This window comes from Rosa chinensis, chromosome 6, assembly GCF_002994745.2.
Source record: "Rosa chinensis cultivar Old Blush chromosome 6, RchiOBHm-V2, whole genome shotgun sequence".
NCBI lineage: Eukaryota > Viridiplantae > Streptophyta > Magnoliopsida > Rosales > Rosaceae > Rosa > Rosa chinensis.
The window spans coordinates 51865981-51884479 of NC_037093.1; the positions used below are offsets into that span (position 1 = coordinate 51865981).

At 40.3% G+C, this 18499-nt stretch overlaps 3 protein-coding genes across 8 annotated transcripts; 2 read left to right on the forward strand and 1 right to left on the reverse strand.

Annotated features, from left to right (window-relative positions):
- The first annotated feature begins 3832 nt into the window (after positions 1–3832).
- LOC112171534 (1-aminocyclopropane-1-carboxylate oxidase homolog 11) lies at positions 3833–5601 on the forward strand. The gene is given in 4 exon segments (XM_040508579.1): positions 3833–4125; positions 4278–4423; positions 4426–4598; positions 4805–5601. Coding segments are annotated over 4 exon segments (873 nt in total). The 3' UTR covers positions 5066–5601.
- LOC112170244 (pentatricopeptide repeat-containing protein At1g06143) lies at positions 4048–11992 on the reverse strand. 6 transcript variants are annotated; one of them, XM_040508198.1, is made up of 10 exons: positions 9968–11992; positions 9522–9803; positions 8751–9023; positions 8397–8549; positions 7461–8053; positions 5970–6173; positions 5644–5812; positions 4719–4898; positions 4487–4635; positions 4048–4174 (listed from the first exon to the last, which is right to left on the reverse strand). In XM_040508198.1, exon 1 carries the CDS (start codon positions 11921–11923, stop codon positions 10166–10168), a length of 1758 nt encoding a protein of 585 aa, XP_040364132.1. In that variant the 5' UTR covers positions 11924–11992; the 3' UTR covers positions 4048–4174; positions 4487–4635; positions 4719–4898; positions 5644–5812; positions 5970–6173; positions 7461–8053; positions 8397–8549; positions 8751–9023; positions 9522–9803; positions 9968–10165. The 6 variants fall into 6 exon arrangements, with proteins under 6 accessions (XP_040364132.1, XP_040364135.1, XP_040364134.1 ...); XM_040508201.1 differs by lacking the exons at positions 4048–4174; positions 4487–4635; positions 4719–4898; ... (1 more) ...; positions 5970–6173; positions 7461–8053 and having other exon boundaries at positions 8267–8549; positions 8751–8882; XM_040508200.1 differs by lacking the exons at positions 4048–4174; positions 4487–4635; positions 4719–4898; ... (1 more) ...; positions 5970–6173; positions 7461–8053 and having other exon boundaries at positions 8267–8549; positions 8751–8991.
- Positions 8290–8961, forward strand: LOC121050036 (1-aminocyclopropane-1-carboxylate oxidase homolog 11-like). The gene is made up of 2 exons (XM_040508580.1): positions 8290–8507; positions 8739–8961. Exons 1-2 carry the CDS (start codon positions 8290–8292, stop codon positions 8959–8961), a joined length of 441 nt encoding a protein of 146 aa, XP_040364514.1.
- Positions 11993–18499: the final 6507 nt, after the last annotated feature.

The window sequence follows — 18499 nt, forward strand, 5'->3', positions numbered from 1 at the left end:
AGCACCAGTTCTATCCCTAGGAGGTGCAAGATACTTTGTGTCTTTTGTTGATGATTACTCCAGGAGATGTTAGGTGTATCCAATCAAAAAGAAGGCGGACGTGTTTCCAGTTTTCAAAGTATTCAAAGCGCGTGTGGAGCTTGAATCTGAAAAGAAGATCAAGTGTTTGAGGACGGACAATGGAGGAGAATATACCAGTAATGAATTTGATAACTTTTGTAAACAAGAAGGTATCAAGAGGCAGTTCACAGTGGCATACACTCCACAACAAAATGGAGTAACAGAGCGGATGAACAGAACCTTGTTAGAATGGACAAGAGCGATGTTGAGGACTGCGGAGATGGCCAAGTCATTTTGGGCAGAAGCAGTGAAGACCGCCTGTTATGTGATCAATCAGTCACCATTAACCGCAATTGATCTGAAGACGCCAATGGAGATGTGGACTGGTAAGCCATCTGATTATTCTCGCTTACATACATTTGGAAGTCCTGTGTATGTTATGTACAACGCCCAAGAAACATCAAAACTGGATCCAAAATCCAGAAAATGCATTTTCTTAGGGTATGCTGATGGAGTTAAGGGGTACCGCCTATGGGATCCCACTGCCCACAAGGTGATAATCAGCAGAGATGTAGAAGGTTAGGTACAAGGAAAAGAAAATGATAGCACTTCAAAAGAGAAACCAGAGACTATTACAGTTCAAATTGAAGATAAACAAGAACATGAAGTTCCAGATTCTTCTGAAGCGACACTAGAGCACGAAGAACAAGAACAAGTTGAGTTTGCAACTCCACGAGTTCGACGGTCAACTCGGAAAAGAAGAGAACCAGCTTGGCACTCGGAATACATTATGGAAGGAAATGTTGCATACTGTCTACTAACAGAGGATGGAGAACCATCAACTTTCCATGAGGCTACAAAAGGTCAAGAAGCTTCTTTGTGGATGACAACAATGCAAGAAGAGATTGAAGCCCTCCATAAAAATAAGACGTGGGATCTTGTTCCGCTACCACAAGGAAGGAAGGCCATTGGCAACAAATGGGTCTACAAGATCAAACGAGATGGCAATGACCAAATGGAGCGGTATCGTGCTAGATTGGTGGTGAAAGGGTTTGCTCAGAAAGAAGGTATTGACTTCAATGAAATATTCTCTCCTGTTGTTCGACTCACAACAGTTCGAGTAGTCCTGGCAATGTGTGCTACATTTGACCTGTGCTTAGAGCAGTTAGATGTGAAAACTACGTTTCTTCATGGAGAACTTGAAGAAGAGATTTACATGCTCCAACCAGATGGATTTGAAGAAAAAGAAAAAGAGAACTTGGTTTGCAGGTTGCACAAATCTCTGTACGGTCTCAAACAGGCGCCGAGATGTTGGTATAAGAGATTTGATTCCTTCATCATGAGCCTTGGATACAACAGAATCAGTCCAGATCCTTGTGCTTACTACAAGAGATTTGGTGATGGTGATTTCATTATTCTGCTGTTGTATGTTGACGACATGTTGGTAGCAGGCCCCAACAAAGATCGTATTAAAGAATTGAAGGCACAGTTGGCTAGGGAGTTTGAAATGAAGGACTTGGGACCAGCAAACAAGATTCTAGGGATGCAAATTTACCGAGACAGAAATAGTAGGAAGATTTGGCTCTCTCAGAAAAACTACTTAAAGAAAATCTTGTGTCGCTTCAACATGCAAGATTGTGAGTCAATCTCTACCCCTCTTCCTATTAATTTCAAGTTATCCTCAAGTATGAGCCCTAGCAACGAAGCAGAGAGGATGGAAATGTCTCGAGTACCATATGCATCAGCAGTGGGTAGCTTAATGTTCACTATGGTGTGCACAAGACCAGACATTGCACAAGCAGTGGGAGCGGTTAGTCGATACATGGCGAATCCTGGTAGAGAGCATTGGAATGCTGTGAAGAGGATCCTGAGATATGTCAAGGGTACCTCAAATGCTGCATTATGTTTTGGAGGATCAGATTTTATTGTTAGCGGCTATGTTGATTCAAATTTTGCAGGTGATCTTGATAAGAGTAAGTCCACCACAGGTTATGTGTTTACTCTTGCTGGAGGAGCTGTAAGCTGGGTTTCGAAACTGCAGTCTATTGTGACTACGTCTACGACAGAGGCAGAATACGTCGCAGCTACAGAAGATAGCAAAGAGGCAATATGGTTGCAAATGCTATTGGAGGAGCTCGGACACAAACAAGAGAAGATTGCTTTATTTGGTGATAGTCAGAGCGCTTTGCACTTGGCAAAAAATCCAGCATTTCACTCAAGGACAAAGCACATAAGAGTTCAATATCACTTCGTTCGTGAGAAGGTGGAAGAAGGAAGTGTGGATATACAGAAAATCCATACAAATGACAACCTAGCAGATGTTCTAACAAAGCCGATCAACAATGACAAGTTTATTTGGTGTCGATCCTCCATTGGCCTAGTAGAAACATAAGCAATGTGGACATGGCAAAGTAGAAAGGATAGAAGAATTGCAAAAGTGACTTTAAGTGGGAGATATGTGGAAGTAAAGCCACTTGTGCATCTTACTTCATGCTTAAGTTATTGATAAGCATGATCTTCTTGATTAGTCAAAAATGGAGGCTTGCTTCATGCTTAAGTTCTTGATAAGCATGGTGTTTTTGATAAGTCAAAGATTATGACTTACTTCATGCTTAAGTTGTTGATAGGTCAAAGATTGTGACTTACTTCATACTTAAGTTGTTGATAAGTTAAAGATTGTGGCTTACTTTCCAACATATGATAGTTGTAAATATTGCATTTACAACTCATCTATAGCTATGTTTCTTAAGCTTTAAGAAGCTAGTTGTAACCTCCTCTATCTAGTATAAATAGAGGTCTTGAGTTATAGAGTTGTAATCTCATGTTGTGGTGAGTGAACACAAAGAGAAAGAGAGAGAGGAGTTTAGAGAGAAAAAGAGAGGTTTCTCCTAAAACTCAAGTGTCTTTCCTTTGTTAAAGTGTATTTCCTCCTGTTATAAGAGAGAGGGTATTGTCAATTGTGCTCTCCTTATTGCAGTAGAGAAATCGTTGTATCCTTTTGCTATATTAAAATCCTTCCACAATTTGCCCATCATCTTGTGCTTCACTCGTTTTCATAGTTTCTACTTCAGTTGTAATTGAGTGCCCCGTACCACAACGTTCCTAACAAGTCAAGTTGGGAATCTCTCCCCAAGATCTGTTGCAGCGCTAGCACTGCTGCATGGTCTCAGGTTTAAAATTCATGACAGTTTCGGTATAACCTGGAAATAGAAGGGATGCTTTAACAGTTATTAGTTCACTGCATGCCAATATGCTAGTGTTTAAAATATTTTCTTCTAAAATTTAGAAATCAAACTATAAACATAAACACGCAACTTATCTGCTGTCAAATTTCCGGGCTATTGTTTGCATGATTGCATTGAATATGTAAGACATGATCGAAGTACTTGGTTTATCTGCATATTGCTCTTTCTCCTTTCCATATAAAATAGGCAGTAGGTTTTTCAAGTTTTCTCCCTCAGAAACAGAATAACATACATTGCACCGTATGTTAAGATGGCAGCCAAATAGATCCAGCCAAAACATCTTGGCTAACCAACAAAGTTAAGATGGCAGATGCAGACTACATGGTAGAAAAAGAAAACGAACCGTATGCCTTTGATGACCTAAAAATCGGTGTCAAAGGGCTCTCAGACTCCGGCAGGCCAAGATTTCCATAATCTTCATCCACCCACTGGAGACTGTATAGAACACAGCACCAGAAAATGGTGTCAAACTTCAAATCCCAATTGTTGATCTCAGAGGCATTGGCAATGATCACGCTCGGGAAGGAATGGTGAAGGCAATTAAAGATGCATGTGAAACATGGAGGTTCTTTCAGATAGTTTACCATGGAGTTCCACTTGCTGTTATGGAGGAGATGCTTCAAGGTATTCGTAGATTTCACGAGCAGCCTGCAGAAGACAAGATGGAGTTGTACTCTCGTGACTTCAAGAATTCAGCCAACTTTGATTGCAGTGGAGATCTGAAATTGCGTGCAAAATCAGCAGCAGATTGGAGAGACACCTTATCTTGTAGAGCCGTAGATGATAAATGGGACTTTGAAGCACTGCCTCAAGTGTGCAGGTATTTCTATAGCTCCAGAGCCTATGCTATACTAGAGCCTTGAATCATTCTCCAAAAAAAAAAAAAAAAAAAGAGCCTTGAATAACTTTGTAGTATGTATCCTTTTTTCTATGTATCGAGTTTTTCACAATTCATCATTTGGTTTGTTGCAGACGTGAAATAAGTGAGTATATTAAAAACTTAATTGAACATCAAAATGTGCTATCCGAATTACCATTGGAAGCATTAGGGCTTAGCAAGGATCAACTAGCACGCATGGGGTGCTTGAAAGCTTTCTCATTGTCATGCCACTATTATCCAATTTCCCCGAGCCTGAACTGACTCTAGGCACAATCAAACATTCAGATCCCTCATTTCTTACCTTAGTCCTGCAAGACGAGATTGGAGGGCTCCAAGTTCTCAATAAGGATCAATGGGTTGACGTGTCGCCAGTGGATGGAGCATTTGTAGCAAATCTTGGTGACCTTATGCAGGTACTTCTCTGTTCTTAAATATTTGCTTCAACACATCCTGAAAAACAAAAATAAAAATAAAATCTATCATAGATTGTAAACCTGGGTATAATAATCTGGTGTTAGTAGTAGTAGTACTACCGTCTCACATCTTTATATCTACAGTTTTTTTTTTTTTTTTTTTTTCCATCGGAGAATGAAATTTCTTTCCTTCTGCTTGTAAACAGCTCATTACTAATAACAAGTTCAATAGTGTGGAACATAGAGTGCTAGCTACCCCGCTTGTCAAGCCACGAATATCAGTTGCATCTTTCTTTGCTCCTGCGGATAGCGACAAACGTGTCAAGCCATATGGGCCTATAAAGGAGCTTCTATCTGAGAACAATCCCCCAATATACAGGGACACCCTTTACGGAGAGTATACTGGGTATTACAGAGTTAATGGACAAAATGGCAGCTCTGCCCTGCCTAATTTCAGACTGCATTGAGGCCATGGTATAGACCTTGAAGTGTCAAAACCAGATCTATAACAATGCAGTGCATCAGTGCTGAAATGTTTCAGATATTAAGTTCAATAGTGTGTTTAGTGCCTCAATTTCAGGTCAGAAAGCATCTTAAGCCCATTTTTCTAATAAAAGTTTATTGTTCTAGTTTCTAATAAACATTTCTATGCATTTCTATTGTTCAATAAAGTCGAAGAGTTTTATTTGTTAATTCATCTTTTCAGGAGAATATGCCCCATGACATAAAATAACAGATTTTGTATATATGGCAGGTCTTTTTTGTAACGGTAACAAATTCTTTCTCTTCAATCAAGAGATTTCATAAATATAAGATTTAGGTAATAGTGACTCAAACATCATTGAAAATGATTGGCAGATATAAGTTTCATAGTTGAAGACTTGAAGTCCTTTCTCACTTCCCCCTGTTTTAGTGGAAAATATCATTTCTGAGATTACTTAATTTGACAAAGATCACACAAACAAGATAACCACATATCTACCACAAATTAGTCTAAGAAGAATGGATAGATGAATTCTTTAAAAAATAGGATTCAAGTACTCACCTAATGAGAGCTATACTATCCTTTTCCAGATATATCGACTAGCTTGTAGTCGTGCACCCTTCGATGGGATTTTAACTTGCTTATTGTCTCTCACACCCAACATTCCTCTTGAATATATTTTAATAAAGCATCACAACCACCTTGGTCCTTTCACTAAATGTCATTCAACCTGCCATCATCAACTATGCTTGTCAGGGCTCAGTTTTCTGTGGCCTCTCACAGTTCAAAGGTTAGCATACATAAGGCAGAAAACAGCCCGAAAGAGGAAAAAGACAATAAAAAAAGAAAAAAAAAGAAAAAAGAACTATGTACATAGTACCAACTACCATGTTTTCCAATGGGGTTTAGCCAAAGCATATGCTTATCTTCTAGCTCTAGCGTCTCTGTGGCATCATCATTCAGCCTGAAGCTTTTTCCTACTCTCTCGGTGTTACTTTGCCGAATAACTTTGGTCTTGACAGAACTTCACAATCTCTAAGTGGACGGCTATAAATAAAGCAAAGTTCAGGAAGATGCAGATCAAGCTTCAGCTGCCAGCATAATATATCAGCAAAAAACGAGTAAAATTTCACGAGAAGCTGGATGAGATTTGTGGGCTGCAGATGTTTGATTTGTCCTTTCAATCTCAGACATCAAATAAGAGACTAAATCTAAAACTTGACTGAACGTAGTGCAGATTATTGGAACCTTTGTGACTTCATGCAGTAAATTATATTTTTCTCTTCAACATTTATCCTTCTTAAAAGAAAAAAGATGTAATAGTGGATGTGAGGGTAGTGCATGCTGTGTAAAATAGTCAACCTAGACTACACACTTCAAACAAGGCCAGGGACAGATCAGTAGTTCTTAAAGTGAAGTTCAGTGACATCCTCTTAAAGTTTTAGTATCATAAAGGAGCTGAAAGCCATAAACTAGAATCTGGGGTTTCAGTGATAAGAACTAGACTCCGATTTAGATCCTCAATTTAACAATACAAAGACACAAGACTATAGTCCCCCATAGTTATCTATATTGATCATGTGCTGTAATTTGGATTACAGCTCGTTACTAATAACAAGTTCAAGAATGTGAAGCATGTATGGCTACACCACTTTTGAGGCCTCAAATATCAGTACCAACATTTTTCACTCCTAGTGCTATGCCAAATGCAAGCCATATGGGTCAATCAAGGAGCTTCTACCTAAGAACAATCCACCTATTTATAGGGACAACGAGAATACTACCTATTACAGAGTTATCAGTAGCTCTGCCTTTCCTCATTTCAAACTACTGCATTGACACATCTCTATTTGCTAGCTAGCCATTCACCACCAGGAAGAATCTCTAATAAATAATGTGGATGACAAGGAAAACATTGGTAACTATTAAGTTACCATCCGGCCTGCAGATACGATTACGATTTTCAAAGACAATTTGATAGAACTTGGCATCAGTAACCAAACTGGACAGACACTGAATAAAATGAAATGACACATGACGCATATTGAAATTCTACCAACACACAAAAGACAGGACAATATTTAGACACTTCAACAACCAGTTTTAAAGAGAGATTGTAATAAATCAATATTACCTATCTTATAATAGTTGCAGTGGCCTGTATTTAGTTCAACTAGCTATTAATCTAAATTAAGCCATCGAATGTGCTTTTGTTTGAACTTTGTTTCTCAGAAAAGTATGAAATAAAATTATACAAATAAACAAACATCTTATTCAAAATTATAATCCAAATTGTTCAGCATATTGCTCTTCAGGATTTGCATATAAAATAGTCAGTAGGTTTTCAAGGTTCCACACTCACAAACAGAACCACATACCTTGTGAAACCTTGTTCACCTTCAACAGCCATACGCACCATCTCAAGCAGATCAAGCCAAAAACTTTCAACTAACCAACAAATAAGATGGCAGATGCAGACTGCATTGCAGAAAAAGAAAAAGAATTGTGTGCGTTTGATGACCTCAAAATAGGTGTCAAAGGTCTTGCAGACTCCGGGGTCACCAAGATTCCCAGAATCTTCATCCACCCACCAGAGACTGTAAAGTACACAACACCAGAAAATGGTGTCAAACTTCAGATCCCAGTCATTGATCTCAAAGGCATGGGGAATGATCACAGTCTAGAGGAAATGGTCAATGCACTTAAAGATGCATGTGAAACATGGGGATTCTTTCAAATAGTTAACCATGGAGTTCCACTTGCTGCTATGGAGGAGATGCTTGATAGTATTCGTTGATTCCATGAGCAGGCCCCAGAAGACAAGATGGAGCTCTACTTTTGTGACTTTAAGAACTTAAGAAGCAGGTCAACTTTAATGGCAGTGGAGATCCGAAATTGTGTGCAAAATCAGGAGCAGATTGGAGAGACACTATTCTGCAGAGCCGTTGATGATAATTGGGACTTTGGGGCACTGCCACAAGTGTGCAGGTACTTTATTTTACCTCTAGAACCCATACGATTAACTAAGCCTTTGTAGTTATATATATATATATATATATATATATATATATATATTAATTTGAGTTTTGAACATAGTGTTGCAGATGTGAAATGAGTGAGTATATCAAAAACTTGATAGAACTTCAGAAAGTGCTACCCGAATTACTATTAGAAGCCTTAGGGCTTAGCAAGGATCACCAGGCACACATGGGGTGCTTGAAATCTTTCTCATTGTCATGCCACTATTATCCAACTTGCCCTGAGCCCGATTTGAATCTAGGAACAATCAAACATTCAGACCCCTCATTTCTTACCTTAGTTCTGCAGGACGAGATTGGGGGCCTCCAAGTCTTCCATAAAGATCAATGGGTTGATGTGCCACCAGTGAATGGAGCTTTTGTAGCAAATCTTGGTGACTTATGCAGGTAACTGTGCTCTGTTCTTACATGTTTTGTCTTCAATACATCCTGAGAAACAAACACAAAAACAAAAAGGTTATAGATCTCTGATATATTATGATTAATCTCATATACCAGGCTATAATACTCGGATGTTAATGGTTTAAGTTGACTGTTACTATTGTGTTACTTCTAAACTTTTTTTCTGGTGCTTGTAAACAGCTAGTTACTAATAACAAGTTGAAGAGTGTGCAACAGAGTGCTCACTACCTCACTTGTGAAGCCACATATATCAGTTGCGTCTTTCTTCGTTCCCGTGGATAGTGACAAACATGTCAAGCCATATGGACCTATAAAGGAGCTTCCATCTGAGTTCAATCCGCCAATATACAGGGACACCCTCTACAGAGAATATACCGGGTATTACAGAGTTAATGTTCAACACGGTAGCTCTGCACTGCCTAACTTCAGACTGCACTGAGGCCATGCTAGTGACTGCCCTGTGGAAAATCTGGTGGTTTTGAATTGTCAAAACCAGATGTCCTACAATGCAGTTCATCAGGGGGTAAAATATTTTGGTTTATATCAACATGTCATTACTCCCTCAATGTTAGTTTGGACAGTATTTTTAGCTCATCCTCGGCTTTTCTAATAAAATGCAGTTTCAAAAAATATTTTATTATTTTATAAAGTTAATACCTTTCATTTGTTTAGGAGGATATAGAGTAAACATGTCCCGGAGAAAGATAAGCCCACAAAATACAAGAGATGTTTGTACATATGACAGATGTTTTCTAACTATGACAAATTCCTTCTCATCTTTCAAGTTATAAAAGTCAGAGAGTTCCATTGAATGATAGTGATGAACAAAAATGATTGGCATTTATAAGTTCCTCAATCATTTTTCACTTCAGCCTATTGTGAAGGAAAATAAAATTTCTGAGATAATTTCATTTGACAAAGATCACATCAGAAGGTAAACACATATGTATATGAACTATTGCAAAAGAATCCAATAGACCAGATTTTCTATGTACTCACCTATATTGGAGCCATGCAATCCAATCCCCGAAGCATGGATTAGCATGTAGTCTAGTAAGGTGAGGTCCAAGAATGAAGAAGGTGTAGAATTACTAAATGAATACGAGCTGTGGCCACTACCCCAAGGCATAAAACAAGCATTTTCTGCCGGATGTCAACACCACCAGCCACCCCAACCTAATTCATGATGAGCCCACCCATGGGATTTCTTGCTTATGTTTCTCAAACCATATTTCATCTGAAACTTGTGTCATAAAGTATTACAACTGTACTGTATTCAACCTGCCAACATCCACTATGTTTGTCAGGGATCAATTTTATGTGGCCTCACCATTCAATGGTTAGGAAAGAAGAAGCGGCAGAATAAATTGGGCACAAAATAACCCCCCACCCAAAAAAAATATAAATAAATAAATAAAAATCTGAGAATATACATTACCAATTACCATGTTCTCTCCCATGGGGTGCAGCCAAGACTTCTGTCTCTAGTATGGCTCTGAGGATCAGCATTCAACCTGAAGCTTTCTCCTAGTTTCTTAGTACTGCAAATAAGTGACTTTCACGCGTGCATACTACTTTCTTCACTTTCCATCCCATCAGTCATTACTATCTGGATGACGATTTCACACTTAAATACTGGACTTCTACAAGTCAGAGCCAAGTTCAGGAAGATAAACATCAAGCTTCAGCTGCTCATATAATTCTGCAAGAAACAAGTAAATTTCACCAGAAGCTGCATGAGATTTGTCAGATGCTGAAAACGTATGGATTTTTCTTTCAATTTCAATCCAACTGGACCCAGGAGATGTTTTTTCTACTCCCAGTTGCTTCATAATTGCTCGTACGTCTGCAACTTCTCCCCATCGATTGACTTCGGCATACATGTTAACTATAAGGTTGTAATGCCCACTATTTTCTGGCTCCAATACCATCAATTCATTGGCTGAAACTTTAGCAATCTCCAGATTTCTATGAAGTTTACATCCACCCAACAAGGCACCCCAGATAACAGAGTTTGGTTTTAGTTTCATGCTTCTTATCAACTCTAACGCATCTTCGAGCAAGCCAGCTCTGCTTAATAGATCCACCATGCATCCATAGTGTTCAACTCCAGGAGAGATGGAATAATCTTGGGTCATGCTTAAGAATCTCCTACGGCCTTCTTCAACAAGCCCGGCATGAGTGCAGGCACTTAAAACACTTATAAAAGTAATCCCATTTGGCTTTATCTTCTCTCTCTCCATCTTGCTAAACATTGCTAGTGCTTTTTTGGCATATCCATGAGCTGCAAGCCCTTCAATCACTGAATTCCAACAGAACAAGTTCTTATCCCTCAAGTTAAAGAAAACAACAAGAGCCCTGTCCAATGTGCCACATTTTGCATACATATCAATCAACGCAGACCCAATATAAACATCAAGATCAAACCCATTCTGCGTTGCGTAAAAGTGAATCCCTTTCCCCAAGTCTAGAGCTCCGAGATGAGCACAAGCCGAAATAACAGTCGACATGGTCACCGCATCAGGACTGACCCCATTCAACCTCATATCATTAAACACTGTTAATGCTTCCCCGAATTTCTTATTCTGAGAATAACAATTGATCATAGCTGTCCACGAGATCAAATCCCTGGTTGGCATTTGATTAAACAACAACTCTGCAGACTCCACATCACCAAGTCTCGCATAGCCGTCGATCATAGTATTCCAAGTAGCCGAATTAGCTATATACCTTTCCATCATCACATCAAACAATGCCCTCGCCGACCTCATATCCCCTACACGAGCATGAGAAGAAACCATTGTAGTCCAAGCAAAACCATCCCTCTCAGGCATTTCATCGAACACCTTCTGCGCTTCACCAATTCGTCCCAGCTTCGAATACAAATCAATCAAAGCAGTCTGCACAAACACATGTGAACCAAACCCACTTTTCCAAACACAGCCATGTACAGCTTCTCCAAAACCCATCACAGAAACCGAGGCACAAGCCTTGATCAAAGACGGAAAAGTATAGCTGGTAGGGAAGACCCCGTTCCTCAACATATTGACGAAACAGCCTAAACCCTGAAATGGGTGTCCGCAGTGAACAAAGGCTTTGATCATTGCGTTGTAGACGAAGACGTTTGGGTTTTGGATGTGGGAAAAGGCTAAAGCTGCGTGGTCTAGGCGGGAAAGAGAGGAACAGGCGGTGATGAGTTGGTTGGTAAAGAAGGAGTCTTGGATTGTATTGGTCTTCATCATTGAAGCACATATCTGTTCTAGCTCTGTTTGAGTACGACATTGCTTGATCCTATCAACTATGGAAGGTGGGTTCTCCGAGAGGGTTTTGGGTGGTTGAAGATGAGGTTTTGGGGTTGGGAAACAGTTAGTTGAATAATATCTCACGCGATTCAAAATCATTGCCCAAGACGCAAGTAACCAAACTCAAAAGTTGTGACACATGCAAGGAGGTGCAACTTGACTGAAGTAAAAGTGAGGGAGACTTATAGAAGAAAATTATGGCGAGTTTTTTTTTTTTTTTTTTTTTTCCCTTTCTTATGTGCGTATATCGATAGATATTTACGTGTCACACATACCCAACCGAAAAAAAAAAAAAAAAAAAATATGCACTCACATGCAGACTTGATGAAATCGTCGAACTTCTTTCAGCACCTCCTTCGTAACAGTCGACATTGGAATTCCATGGTTCATTATCTGAAAGAAGCCCCATGCCTCGGCTGCTTTGCTAATCTCTCATCGACGATTTCTTTACGCCTCTCCGAGCTCCGATCAAGGCCTTTGAGATCAATGACTGGAACGACTCGGAGATCATGATCCATGGTGTTCTGCTGCAAATTATCTGGACGGTGTACAAACACAACTGGGATCTTCGCCGTCCCGGAGTCTACGATTCCCATCACGCCAGCTTTAGTTTCGTCGTACTCTTTCACTGTCTTCTCTCCCTCGCTATGATCATCGACAGCTTCCATCTTGATTCATACAGCGAGTGCCCGGAACAAGTTCAAGATGAAAGTAAGTTTTATATAAACTGTACGTGCGACTCGCCGACTCCTCCATTGATCATTGACGAACAGTTAATTACGTGTGAATTAGATAACAGTTTAATATAAACTGTGTACTATTTTAATACATTTGAATCACGACTTCCAAAAGAAAATTAGAGAAAGTGGCTTGAGTCATGCGGAATCTTGACAAACTATGCTTATATTTTGTCTTTCTATATATAGAAGGGCTCTATTTGAAATGCAAAGGAAAAACCTTATCCCTCGCTGTCGACAAATGTTTTTTTAAGCGAAAATAATCATTTACTCAATTTTGGGGTTAATTAACCCCACTTACCTAAACACTCTAAGAAATTGTCTACTAACCCAAACACTCTAAGTGATCATTTCCATGATACCCAATTAAGTATTTTTTTTATTCATTTTTATTTATTTTTAGGACAAGTTTGCCCTCTCTTCTTTGTCACTTAGAGAGAAAAGTCATCGGTGACCAGTGGCCGCCCGCGGACTCCTGTGACGGGACTCCGACCAGTGACAGGAATCCCGAATCCGGCTACCGGACTGGTGACCGGATTCCGGCATCTGAATTTATTGTCATATAATAATACCCAGTAACCATATTATTGCCCCCCAACAATCATATTATTGCCTCCTAATAATCATATTATTGCCTCCCAATAATCTAATTGCTGCCCCAATAAACATTTTATTGCCCCTCAATAATCTTATTATTTCTCCCAATGAAATACCAACAAGACGATTAAAACAGTTAAGCATTAGTATAGGCAGTCACCAATCCACAAATTCTACCAAACAGATGCTATTCTAGTACATAACTGGAATGAAAACATCTTTTCTGCATATTTTCACATACTTTTCTTTTTCTTTTCCTTAGGCCTTCTGCCACCATTTTACCACAAAAAAAAAAAAAAAAAACCATAACCAAAAAAAAACCACAATGAGAAAAAAAAAAAAACCACAATGACGAGAAAATCGTGTTTCGAGAACAGACGTCGTCGTTGCCATAACTGGAGAGACCGGCATCACTCAGCCTCGACGTGTCCTTCACAGAAGTGGCTACGAAGTTCGGTGTCGTCGGCGTCACTCTGCCTCACCGTGTCGCCGCTGTGTCCGTCGCCATCAGGATCCGAACCTGCGCAGGCAAAATCGATCCAGAACAGAGCGCCTCCTACCCCAGCGACTTAGTGCCGACGACCACCGTTCAGTGTTCTGCGTTCCCTGCGCTGGTAGCCCAGACCGAAATCTGCTTCTTGATCATCATCCCCAACCCAGATCTCTAATCATCGTCCATTCCTCGCTTGGCAGAGATGGTGGAGGGACGCCGAGATCTTCATCCCCAGCTGTCTCACCAATCGCCATCAATTGCTCGTCCGACAGGGATGGCTGTTGTTGTCCACTGGTTGCGACTCACTGAGTCGACTCGATCGAGGAAGGAAGAGAGAGAGAGAGAGAGAGTCCCTAAGAGGAGACGAGATAGAGAGAGAGTTTGGGGGTTTGTTAATTAAAATGAGGGTAACATTGTCATTCATGTTTAAATTGGGTAAAAGGGATTAAAAATTTCTTAGTGGAGTAAGTGGGCAATTTTTAGGCTAAAATTGGGTAAGTGGTCACGGCTCTTCTTTTTTTAAGGCTACGGAAAACTAATCCATTGATATAAAATCAAGACGATCTCACTCGGTCAAGCACATAAAAGGTTTAGAAACAAGGGATGGAAATGCAGTATTCAACACACCTTCATTGATGCCCAATTAATACCATGTATTTATATTCAACAGAACACTAGTGATCACTACAAGTCGTTACAAATCATAGAGTAGAACTTTATTAGATTTACATATATAATTGATAAGCATGATAATTATACAGATAAATGTTGCAACAGATTGCTCCCATGTTGTTGATGGACATTAGAAGAAGGTGGGATAAGGTTAGGAGACTTGAGAGATAGAGTTGCCTTGCATGCATGCATACGTGAAGAGTGCAAACATTCTTTTGGTTTATCAGCATGAATGGTACAAACACCCCTCATATTACAATGCAAGCTCATTAGAGTGCTAACAACCAAAAAGAAATCCAAAAAACTAAAGTTCAAACAATGAAAACTACCCCTCGCTGTCGACAAATTGATATAACAATTATCTATGAAATGGGGAGCGACCTAGGCAATTCTACAGTGCATTATCGATGCAGTTATACACTTCTACCGATAAACATAACAGAAAAATATAAAGCAAAAGTTTACAAATAGAGTAAAATTTAAGTTCTCGACAAAAATCTAGGTAAAACTAGTTTACACTTGGAGTACTCTCGCTAAGCAATCCGTTGTTCTGAATGTACATATCCATTTCATCTTCGGCACTAATTCCCTATTTAAATTGCGATATTTGGCACAAGGATGTACATCCATCGATATCGATCATATCTTGTTTTGGCCGAGTAATCGGAAGCTCTAACCTTGAACATTGAATAATCCAGAGCCATGAGAGTCAATTGTAAAGCATTCGATTACCTCCTACCGGCCAGGAAAATGCACAATTTAAAGAAAGTTAAAGAAAACAAAAAAAACCAAATTCTGTAATAGAAACTAGATACGGTCTGAGGTTTCCAGTAACGGGATATGATATATCCTTTCAAAGCGTACAATGAAAAGTAGGCAGAAGAACAAGGTCATTGTCACCAAGCGTGAATACCAGCTCTCAATGCCTTCAAGGCCAATTATATTGTTCCAATTTCCAAAAACTAGGGGAACTTAAAAAACATAAATAAATGAGTAAAAGCATCATGATTTTTCCGTTACGCCAAGAGCTTCAAAACGCTATGTCAATTGCCCAAAAATGACAAAGGAGCCAGAAGTTAGGGACGATGGAAGTTTTTCAAGCTTATGATAGTCTCCAAGCTTGCGAAGAGGGGAGAACTAGGAAGAAGTCAATTGTTTGATTGTTTCGTAAACTTAATTGAGATGAAATGAAAAAGTATGGGGCCCCAAAATTTGGCCTGTTTTTTTTTTTTTTTTTTTGAAAGGGGTTTGGAACCCAGCCTAGCTGGGAGGCTCAGCCCCACGCCCAGTTCCATTTATTAAATTAAAAGAAGTGCTTTGCAACGGGGGGGACATAAAACCTGAACCCCGTGCTACAGGAAAACAAACACAATAGTCCTCGTAGAGAACGTCCTGAATAATAGCAGGAGTCTCATCTAATCAAACATCATCAATAAAACCAACACTAGCAAGGTGAGCAAGTTTATGTGCAACACCATTTGCTTCACGGTAAATATGCCGAATTCTAACTGATTGAAAAGCAGTCAGATACTCCTTACAATCATCTAAAACTCGACTTACCTCAGAGAGATTCAACCCTCCACTATTGAGCGCAGCGATTAGAATGGCAGAGTCGCTTTCAATATCTATGTCAGCCCAACCTTGGTGGATTCCAAGAAGTAGACCAGCCCTACATGCCTCCGCTTCCATATTGAGGGCCGAGTGTGCATGTAGAAAAGGTCTAGCCAAAGCAGCAATACCCATACCAGCATCATTTCTGACCACTACCCCAATGCCTCCTTGCCCAACATCCGATCTGAAGTCCCCATCAACATTGATTTTGAGGCGGCCACTAGGAGGATTTTTCCAATTAGACAACGGTCTCTTCTGCTTCCGAACTGGCTTTGGATGATACCTCTGAAACTCTTCCAACCTTTTGGTAGTCCAGTGAATCATATTCATTGGCTGGAAATTGGCTCCTTTCCAGACCAAGTTGTTACGCTCAGTCCAGATGGTCCATAATGCCATAAAGAAGAAATCACGTTAGTCCACCTCCAGAAAATCAATCATGTCCAACACCCACTCCTGAACACTCTTGGCTGGGTGTGTATTTGCATGTAATCTAAGGGGACCCAACAGCCAAAAGCAATGCAAATCATGACAATTTTTAAATAAATGTGTACCTGTCTCCGTGGCTGCCATGCAAAACATGCACTCATGATTAACCAAAGCAACTTTACGTTGTAAAAGGGCATCTTTTGTAGGAAGGATATTCTTCAAGAGTCTCCATACAAAAGTCTTGGCTTTAGGAGGAATGCCTGCACCCCACACCTTGCTCCAGTATTTACAACTTACACCACCACCGTCCCCAGATGAAGTTGATGCACAATCTTTACGTCCCATGGCAGTGTTATACACATGGTAACCACTACGAACTTGATATAGCCCTTTCTTGTCATAGTGCCAAACCACGCGGTCCTCAACGCCCCGAGTACTAAGGGGGATAGAAGCCATCCTCTCCACTTCACCTTCCGTAAAAAGTTCCCTCATAAAGTCAGTAGCCCAAGTCATTGTATCCCGGTCAATCAACTCAGCCACCATCAAATCCTCCATGCCTTCCAAAATAGGAGAATAAGGCCGGAAGGAATGCGGAAGAGGAACCCATGGGTCGTTCCATACCGAAATGCTCCTCCCAGTGCCCACTTGAAATCGCAAACCCAACTTCAGGACTTCACGACCCGAGAGAATACTCCTCCAAGAGTACGATTCCCCCCTTTAAGATCAGCCTCCAAGAAAGAACAACTCGGGAAATACTTAGCCTTGAGAAGTCTGGCAATCATAGAATCCGGTTGATGTAATAGTCTCCACCCCTGCTTCGCTAGTAAGGCCAAATTGAAGAAATGCATATTCCTAAACCCCAACCCACCTTCACTCTTAGGGCGACACAATTTCTCCCAAGCAACCCAATGAATCCTTCTACCTTCCTCAACATCACCCCACCAAAACCGAGCCATCAGTCGATGCATTTCTTGACATAAGTGCTTAGGGAGCTCAAAGCAACTCATAACATAGGATGGGATTGCCTGCGCAACAGCCTTGATTAACAACTCCTTTCCTGCCACACTTAAAGTCTTCTCACGCCATCCCTGAGTCCGGGTGCGAATCTTCTCATTCAAAAAACCGAAAGCCTCAGTCTTGGAGTAACTTAACTCTGTCGGTAGGCCCAAATACTTATCATGCTTCTCAACTTTCTGTACCCCAAGAATGAACGCGATCCCTTCCTGCATAAAAGGATGGACATTTTTACTAAAAGAGATGCAACTTTTCTGATAGTTAACCTGCTGACCCGAAGCGTGCTCATACTCAATAAGAATCAGTTTCATGGCTTCACAATCCTCCCTCCCCGCTTTGAGGAAAATAAAAGAATCGTCTGCAAAAAAGAGATGGCTAATACTTGGGGCTCCCCTGCAAATTCGAACACCCTGGACTAAACCATGCTCTTCCGCCTGCAAAATACATCGTGAGAGAACCTCACTACATAGGAGAAAAAGGTAAGGTGATATTGAGTCCCCTTGCCTCAATCCTCTGGACGGACAAACACTTCCTCTGGGCTCTCCATTGATAATGAACGAATAAGATACCGTAGAGACACAATTCATGATCCACTGCACCCACTCCTCGGCAAATCCCATTTTCCGCATCACCGCCTCCAAAAACGACCACTCCACCCTATCATAGGCCTTGCTCATGTCCAATTTCAAAGCACAAAACCCAATCTTACCACTTCTTCTTCGCTTGAGGCAGTGAGAGATCTCGAAAGCCATAAGTGAATTGTCAGAGATTAGTCTTCCTGGTACAAACGCGCTCTGGAAAGGAGAGATCATTGAATCAAGTAAAGGCTTCAAACAATTCGCTAGAACCTTGGAACCAATCTTATATATCACATTGCACAAACTGATAGGACGTAACTGATGTGTGAATTGAGGAATCTCTACTTTAGGTATTAAAGCGACAAAAGTATTATTTACCGCTCGCAGTCCCTCTACTGACCCAAACAACTCCCGTATGGCCCCAACAATATCATCACCGATCAAATCCCAGAAGGCTTGATAGAAGCAAGGAGAGAAACCATCTGGACCTGGCAACTTCGATGGGTGCATACTCTTCAAAGCAACAAAAACTTCATCCTTCTCAATA